General features: G+C 45.6%; 1 protein-coding gene across 3 annotated transcripts; it reads right to left on the bottom strand.

Moving 5' to 3' along the window:
* Positions 1 to 277: 277 nt before the first annotated feature.
* On the bottom strand, positions 278 to 5,499 carry LOC105697205 (sialin). 3 transcript variants are annotated; one of them, XM_012420310.2, is made up of 7 exons: positions 5,289 to 5,499; positions 4,913 to 5,204; positions 4,273 to 4,858; positions 3,951 to 4,083; positions 3,617 to 3,858; positions 2,991 to 3,227; positions 278 to 2,920 (listed from the first exon to the last, which is right to left on the bottom strand). In XM_012420310.2, the coding sequence occupies exons 1-6, from the start codon at positions 5,290 to 5,292 to the stop codon at positions 3,030 to 3,032; spliced, it is 1,455 nt and encodes a 484-aa protein (XP_012275733.1). In that variant the 5' UTR covers positions 5,293 to 5,499; the 3' UTR covers positions 278 to 2,920; positions 2,991 to 3,029. The 3 variants fall into 3 exon arrangements, with proteins under 3 accessions (XP_012275733.1, XP_012275734.1, XP_012275735.1); XM_012420311.2 differs by having other exon boundaries at positions 278 to 1,047; XM_012420312.2 differs by having other exon boundaries at positions 4,913 to 5,201.
* Between the last annotated feature and the right edge of the window lie 3,379 nt (positions 5,500 to 8,878).

The raw sequence follows: 8,878 nt of genomic DNA, 5'->3' as shown, positions 1-8,878 counted from the left end.
CCCCGGGAACGTCTCGACGACGTCCTCGACGGAGCCATCCGGGACGTCGTTAAAGTCCCGATGGCCGAGAGGTCGCACTTTCGCTTTTCCCATGTCCCTTGATTTCCACTCTTCGATCTTTATCGGGAATTTATGCCGTTCACAAGAACAACCCTGAAGATGGTCCGGGATCTCAAAAAATGCTAAAAAAATTATATAGGGTCACGTTAGGGTCCCTATACTGGATAGAGGAACGGTAGCCCTATACTGGATAGGGGAACAATAACCCTATACTGGATAGGGTGAGGGGCTATTTATTCATAAAATCATGGATTTTAACGCTTAAAATCATGCAGAAATTAGCCGGAAATCGTAAGCGGAAATTGTTGGAAATACAGAAACATTCACAATTTTAACCCTTTAATTACGAAACGCCGCTATAGTGGCCTCCTTCGTTCCCATGTATTCAAAGCGACACATTAATATCGTATTTATATAAAATATTAACACTTCGCGGCCGAGCTATCCGTACAGGTAGTGCATCTCCACGTCCTTAACCCTTTGGGTGCTAAGTACTTTCGGCGTATGGGCGAATTTCGTCAGGGCGTGCTAGCGATATTCGACCAAACGTCGGACGCACATATGCGCCGACAGCGCTCAAAGGATTAAAGGGTTAAGGCCGAAGAAAGTCACTCGTTACCGAGTCGCATTGTTGCTTATCACCCGAAATCAACAGCAATCGGTTCTCAAGGAAGGAAATCATGGTTTCGATTGTTCGAAATCACTGGAAATCATTGGAAATCACCAAACACTATCACAATTTTAAGGCCGAACGTCACTCGTTACCGAATCACATTGTTCTCTATCATCTGTAATCAACGGCGATCGGTTCTCAGAGAAAGAAATCGTATTCACTGATTTCCAAGTGAATATAAATATCGATAAATATCGATCCAGTTCCCCGTAAGCTGATTCATGATCTTCCTATCTTCGCCCGTCATCATCTGTAGTCCTCGATCGAAAGATCATTTAACGATTCGATGCGCCTTTCGGACACCTTTGTCGGGCCTGAGAATAATGAGAGGTAATAATTCGTGATTAGGTTTAGAAATCGATCGTTGGATCATCTCGTTAGGGAAGGATCCTTCCGGCAAGTGGTTTCCCACGGGGATGTCCGGTTGGCCCTATCGCCCTGCATTTCGACAGGTTGCCGAAAACCTACGCTCGAGGTCACCTGCTCGTCGGGTTAAGAGCCGCATAAGCATTATTCATAGGCTCGCTCGTAAGTTATTCATCTCATGAATTAGTGAACACGGCGAAGAAAGCCCTCCGACCTCGCACCTACCGCGAGGTGGGACACACGACCGAGCCGGCCTGGAATTTTAAGTCCCTATGTAGACGGGAGCTGGTTCCCGTTCCTTAACCCTTTGCTCGGTTGGCTCCTCCACCGATGATACCATAATTTCATTTTAAAATCGTGGGAAGTCGTTTTTATCCGTCGGTTATCCATCATTTACCGTCTGCGTCCTAGAATACGGAAGCTGAGGGCATTTTTAATATTTTTTTTGTCTAAGCTGAGTGCATTTTTAATATTTTTTTAGTCTAAGCTGAGTGCATTTCGAGCAGCATTTTGGAAACTAAGTGCATTTTGAGCAGCATTCTGAAAGCTAGAACCAACCCTAGAAGAGGCCCGACATGACATTAGGAATATTAAGGACTAAGACATCCTTTGCCTCCTCGATCCAGTATCTATGGTTCCATAATGTCAATTAATAATCGTAAGAAATTATTCATCGGAGTACCCATCATCGACGCTAGCATCCATTCATTTACATCCTATATTTTGGAAGCTGGCTCCCCAACAGACCAAACATGACCCGGTGATTCTGGATTTGATTGCAACTATCCTCGAAAAAACAAACAAAATTCGCTTTTCCTCCCTTCGGGTATTTTTTAATAAACCATGGTCACGAACTTCATAACTTTGGCGGGACCATTTATTGTTGGTACCGCGCCCAATCATCTTGCAAGCTGTGCAGAGCGAAACGTGGACAATCCAAATGGCACAATCATTTAACGTCATGGCTTTGTCCATGAAGGAAATTAATATCTCACTTGGATCATTTTGAGGGCCATACAAAAAACATGTACCATCAGTCTTTCTGCAAGGTACCATGTACCAGTCTAGGTACAAGGCTCCTCACACCATCCCAAATGAGAATCCCAAGGTACCTCACCTGGTTTCAAAAATCATTTCAAGTCCCACCGTCCTCCAAAGAAAGAATTAATGTCTCAGGCAGGTTACTTCCAGTTCCATAGAAAATTAGTGAACAGTTTCAGGGCAATGGAATCATTGTCAAGGATCGCGGAAGAAAATGTACCCCATCAGTCCAGGTGGTGGGCACTTCGGATAATCCCAAATGCAAGGTACCTCAGCCGGTTTCAAAAGTCATTTCACGTCCCACCGTCCTCCAAGGAAGGGATTAATATCTCAGGCAGATCATCCCCAACCCCTTCCATGGGAAATGGATGGATCCGGGGGCACGGTACCATCATCTATTTTTAAGGGACATCTTCGATGCCGCGAGGCGCGGCTAAATCCGGAGCCAAGGAAACGACTTAGCGGCGTCCTCTCTCGTCGTGCCCGAGAGGCGATATTCCGAAAATAGGCTACAAACGTAATATTTCAAAGGACGTAAATATCGCTCCAGAGAGGAGGGAAGAGACGTCCCGGCTTCCCGGTTTCCCATCTGACAGCCTGAAGACGTAGCGCCGCGCAAATCTAATTGGGACGAGCCGCATTTTTCTGCCAGGTCGCGCCTAATTGGTCTCTTGACACGTGGGTGGCCTTTGCCAGTCAAAGTCGCGGCTTTGCCACCCTCGAAGAGGCCCTCCTCTTCACGGGGTCCTCCTCTGAAGTGCCGCCCCGCTTCATCAGCTCCTACGATCAGTCGCTACTTCGAAGCGCAAGCTGAACAAATCGAGATTAAATTCCCTCCGAACTTTCTTACCGGCACAATTAGTTCCCCATTATTCCAGAGTCCTAGGAATTAAGTCTCCTGTGCGAGGTCCTTCGACTTGGACTCCTTGATAGGTGGCAGCGCCTCTGGGGAGGACTCTTCAGGGCGCTCTTCAGGGTAATTCCAGTCCTGGATCTTTGCAGACCCGAAGACCGTGAAAACCGCGAACGCCAACATCTGCGCGATTATGTTGACCCAGAAGATGTACCTCCACCTGAGGAAAGTGTGCTGGAAATTTTGGTAAAATTAGAGAAGACCTTCTCACCCGAAAATACCCTAGATAGAAATCCCTTATCATCGTACGAGGAATATCGATTTACAAACAATTTGCAGACCACTTGCTGCGTGAAATGTCTGCAATGCATGTACCCATATTATACAATAAATTTAAACAACAATTTCCGATCATTTTTGTCATGCCACCTCAAATATGAGCTACAGTGTTTCATTAGGCTGATGAACAAGTTCCGTTGAATTTAATTACAATATATATTACGTGAAAAATGGCGGGAACATATTCCTTGACCTAATAAATGAAATTTGGGATCTAATTGGAAAGACAATCCCTGTCAATGATTTTCTTTTCCTTGGGAAAGTGAATTCGAAAGCGGACTCACCCCGTCCTCTGTAATGGCACCCACGAGGGCCGGAAGTACGAATGCCGAAATGGTACCGGGGGTGTTGGTAATGCCCATCAAAGTGCCGGCGTAATTCGGCGCCAAGTCGTTTTGGTTGCACAGATGACCAACGAAAATGGCCCCGCAAATAACAATGCTGAGACAGAGGAGAATCACCGTGGTCGTGCGAGCGCATCCGATGTATGCAATTATCAGGAGAATTACGCTCGGCGGGATGCAACCTGCAGCAGTGCAGAACCTAGGTTAAGGGAACCTCCGAAAAGCTGCGAATGCATGCGGAATATGTCGTTTCGAGTTTCTCGGGATTACTAACTGACTGCCACGGCAAGTTTTCTGCCCTGAGTCTGGGACCAGTAGCCATTTTTGCGTCCCCAATCCAAAACTCTGCCCAACGCGGGGTTCACAAAGGCATTGATAAGATAGGGAGCACAGCTTATAGATGCGTTCTGCAAAAAAAATCATTAAAAATGATCTCTTAACCGATTTGGATCATTAGCGTATATATACGCTCAGTTTTTGCTGGTCACTATCACCGGAGCGTATATATATGCTCAATTTTACAGGTTACTATCATTTACAATGAAATTTGGTGATAAGCACCCATAAGACTCCGGAAGAGGATCCTGAAGAAGTACCTTCTTGATGTCGAACCGGAGCATTTTGTTCATGTAGAGCGGCAGTTGGGTAAGCAAGAAGTACCAGCAGAAGTTCCCGAGCATGTTCGTCATGATCAGCGCCCAGAAGGGAACGGAGGAGAAGATGGCCTTCCAGGGGACCTTGATCTTCTTGACCCCAGGGGGTCGATGGCCGTAACTATTGATCAGAAGGTGCCGCTCCTCTTCGGTGATGTACCGCTGCTCTTCGGGGTTATCCGCGAAGAAAACCAGGAACACCGCGCACCAGATCAGGGGCAGGATCCCGTGGATGTAGAAGACGGCTTCCCAGCCAAGGTAGTTGAGGATCATTCCTGAGGAGAGGATAGAGACGACGGTCCCGAGCGAGGTGCCGCTGTAGATGACGCCGACCCAGGTGCTCTTCTCCTCGTAGACGACCCACTTGCCGACGAGGACGTTGACGACCGGCAAGTTGGCAGCGCTGATGAGCCCCGTGAGGAACCTCAGGGTCAACAGGACCCCGATCTCGTTCGCAGCTGCTGGGACCAGCAAGGTGAGAACTGCGTTCCCCAGGACGCAGATCAGCAGGACCCACTTGGTGTTGAACCTGAAGACCGGTGAAATTAGCGGGCTGTCTTCAGGTTCCTGGATAGGGAATTACCGATCAGCCAGGTAGCCAGCTGGGAACATGCCGACGAGGTAGCCGGCGAAGTAGACGCTGACGATGAGACCCTGCTGGGTGGAGGTCCACTCGAAGGGTCCTTCCAGGTCGGTTGGGTCGTCGCCGTTGTCCTGCAAGTACTCCGGACACTCCTCGGAACCTCCCCCAGAGGTCGACGCGTTGTCTCTCTTCACCATCCCGATGATCGCCGTCGAGATGTTCACCTTGAGCCCGTAGATGATCATGTTGGCGATGCAGAGCATGATCGCGAAGAGGAAGCGAACTACCCCTGCTGGGAGCAGAGGTCCAATTCATATACATCCATACATGTTAGCCCAACTCGAGGACACAATCTGACTTTTGATACGTCACTCACCCATCTCCCAACCTGGACTCGATATCCCTGAATCAGATACTCGAAGAAGAGGCTGAAGAGGATGCTGAGGAAGACCCTGAAGAAGTCTATCTGTTCGCCATCGGACTCGCTTTCAATAGCAACCTCTTCATCTTGGATCAAAGAGGTCTAACGAGATTTGATAGTGACTTGATGACACCCGATACCTCCGTTGACAGCTCTGTTTGACAGTCGCGAACCGGCACCTTGACAGATCTGTTACACTCCTGAAGTTCTCCACCGAATTGAGCTCGCTCGTCGGTTTTCCCTGTTTTTGGCATTTACGGATCTGCGAGGTTATCAGAGACTTCTGCGATGACACTTCCTACGTGTTATCACTGGAGGAAAACGCGGAGTACAGAAATCATCTCAGGATGGGATGTTGCGTCGATCGCGTTATCAGGGAGGACTATCTTATCGGCATCCCGTTGAAAGTGGATTTTTCATTCCCAGAGCGAGGAATTATACCGACTGATAAATAGATAAATGTGCATTACAAATGGCTCCTCGAGTTGGACCAATGATGGGGAATCTCGGCGGGAAATTGTCCCCCAAATCTCTCATCTGGGTTAGCCATTATCAGCTCCGGGAACTCATCGACCCGTGATGACTTTAGAAAGTCATCTCCTCGGACCGTCTAATTAATATTCCATCTCCGGAAAAATATTACCATGAGCTAATCCCACGATGGACCGGTGATAAAAGCCCTGGTGACTCGTCTCGCAAGGCCCTCCGGGTTATCTCGCATAGCGCTCCTTATCAGCGAGGAAAATGAGAGCAGAGCGGTAATCGTAAAAAGCCCCGAAATTGAATCCGGCTACCGACGCGTTATCAGGAAGCCGAATTTATCATCTTGGAAGACCTCTGAAATGCTCTCCGAGTGGCCGTGTACAATTGGGTGTTGCACGTCAATAGGGCTACTTAATATTTATAGGTTAGGGTATCTATGTTGGTCTTGGGGTCCGGTTTCCTGACCCTGTGTAACCCTATAGACGCCCCGTTCAATTCTGTGTTACTACGTCGCAACCATAACTCTTGGTAACGCCATTGAAACGCTAATTTTATGTAATGCCATCGAAGCCCTATATAATAACTAGTTCCATATAGCGCTATCGAAGCTGTATACAGCAATTAACTCTACATAATGCCATTGAAACCTTACGTAATATGTAATCCTCTATAGCCCTATCGAAACTCTATATAACGAACTAGAGTATAATGGAATCGAAACCCTATGTAAAACTAACTTTATGTAACGCTAAAGAAATCCTAGTAATTCTATGTAACGCAATGGAATCGAAACTCTATGTAAAACTAATTTTATGTAACGCTAAAGAAATCCTAGGCATTCTATGTAACGCAATGGAATCGAAACTCTATGTAAAGCTAACTTTATGTAACGCTAAAGAAATCCTAGGAATTCTATGTAACGCAATGGAATCGATACTCTATGTAAAACTAACATTATGTAACGCTAAAGAAATCCTAGGAATTCTATGTAACGCAATGGAATTGAAACTCTATGTAAAACTAACTTTATATAACGCTAAAGAAATAGGAATAGGAATTCTATGTAACGCAATGAAAGCCCTACGCAATAACTAAAGCTGTTTATCTTTGTAAAAACGATGCAGGATAATAAACTCCAAATAGCACTGTTGGAAATTACATTGTTTATAATGATGTCACAAAACCCTACATACTCCTATCCGATCCTATAAAATTTGCCGATGAGAATTTATTTTCATTAAGAGTGCAGTTCTTGTTGGTACTTTTGCAAGGTCCTGAATTCCTAGCTCCTAGGGAAATCTTGAGCATTTTACCTTGTCGAAACTGTGTTAAATAACGCTGTCAAAATTCATTGTTACATGTAACTTTTGTAGATGATTTTTTATAACGTTCCAGAAAATCCAGGATAACCCTATAAAACCCTATGTAACCCTACAAAACCCTGTATAACTCTATGAAACCCTGTAAAACCCTATATAACCCTATAAAACCCTATATAACACTATAAAACCCTATAAAACCCTATATAACCCTATATAACCATATAAAACCCTATATAACCCTATAAAACCCTATATAACCCTACAAACCTCCCTATGGAAATTCCTTCTTATCAAAGTCGCAGTTAACCTGGGAACTTTTCCAAGGTCCCCAGATCTCCCATGGGATTCCTCCTCTCGGCGAAACGTCCTCGTCCCTACTCGAGGAATCCACATCCCGGTGATTAACGAGAGTTCGCGATAGGTGTCGGTCTCTCGAATTGACATTCGCGATCGCTGAGACGTGGACAGTGCTTAACGATCCGAGCTCGAAGCCCTCGATCTCATCCCGCGAGACTCATCGACGTTCCTCCGCGTCCATCTTCTTGGTCCATTTGCAATGGACACGTCCCAGAATCCCGCGGGATGGGGATTTTTTACGGGCGAAACCTGCCGCACTTCTCGCATTACCATGAATATCACGAAACTTCCGTGGTCCCTCTTCGTCTTCTCTCCTGGAGAACAGGGTCACCCGGATAACTTGGAGGATCTTTGGGTTTTCGCCCCGAGAGATTTGCCAAATTTTCCTAAATCCCACACATAAAGTAATTTGTAGTTTCAGTTACGGATCGCATCGCTGATAATATTTCCCTCCCAGTGCTATAAAAAATCCCACCACCGCAGAAATGCTTGCAGTTACGTCAAACGTTTACGCCGAACAAATTTCAATTTCTTAATCGAAATCGTTTGATTTACCGCATTTCGTCGATATCGAGGGGAGCGAATTTTATTATAGTGTTTTGTCAATTTTAGAAATTGTCGTACTCGATATATCAAATATCTGGCCAATTGTATCAGATTACGTTAAAATTTAGGATGATCTACCAGAATTATTAAATCAATAATTTTGCGATGCCAAGCAGATACTTAATTGTTGATACAATAACCTTATTTAACATTTGTTTCAATAATAATTTCATTGCCTCAACCGAACATGTTCCTGCGTGGATATAACCATCGGAAAGCATTTTTTAGAAAAAAAAACTTGATAGATTACGAAAAAAATGTGTAGCCGCATTAAAGAAAAAAATGTTATCGCTCCCGTTGAAGACATGAGCGATATGAAATTCGTTATCACTGGTAAAAGATACCGCAATGAAAGTAATTCCAGTTGCCCCGGTGGGGTAATAATTTCTCTTCCCAGCGGTGTACAACAAAACCGTGTCGACGATAAAAATGTTGCCGAACCATTTTCAAGTGAATGGTTCTTTTGCCGGAATTGTCAAAACAAGGGAAAATTTGTTATTCTGACCGTGAATTATTATTCCGCGCGCGGAACCGCACCGTAGCGGCCATTTCGGCGCGGCTTCTCCGCTCCCGGAATTTTCCCTGAATTTATTTGACATATGATAATGACGGCGCCACTCCTGATGACAACAGTTTTCGGTGATCGCGTTAAATAGCAGACCTCGTTGACATTCGCGATCGGACCGCAGCTCGAATTAGCGTCGCGACGCGTCGGATTAGTCGGGGGTGACGTCGCGGGGCTGATTTCTTTCCTCATTTTCCCCGGGAAATTCGTTC

The sequence above is a fragment of the Orussus abietinus genome, unplaced genomic scaffold (genome assembly GCF_000612105.2).
Source record: "Orussus abietinus isolate OABI.00-Male unplaced genomic scaffold, Oabi_2.0 scaffold152, whole genome shotgun sequence".
Taxonomy (NCBI): Eukaryota; Metazoa; Arthropoda; class Insecta; order Hymenoptera; family Orussidae; genus Orussus; species Orussus abietinus.
This window is presented reverse-complemented; position numbering and strand designations above follow the sequence as displayed.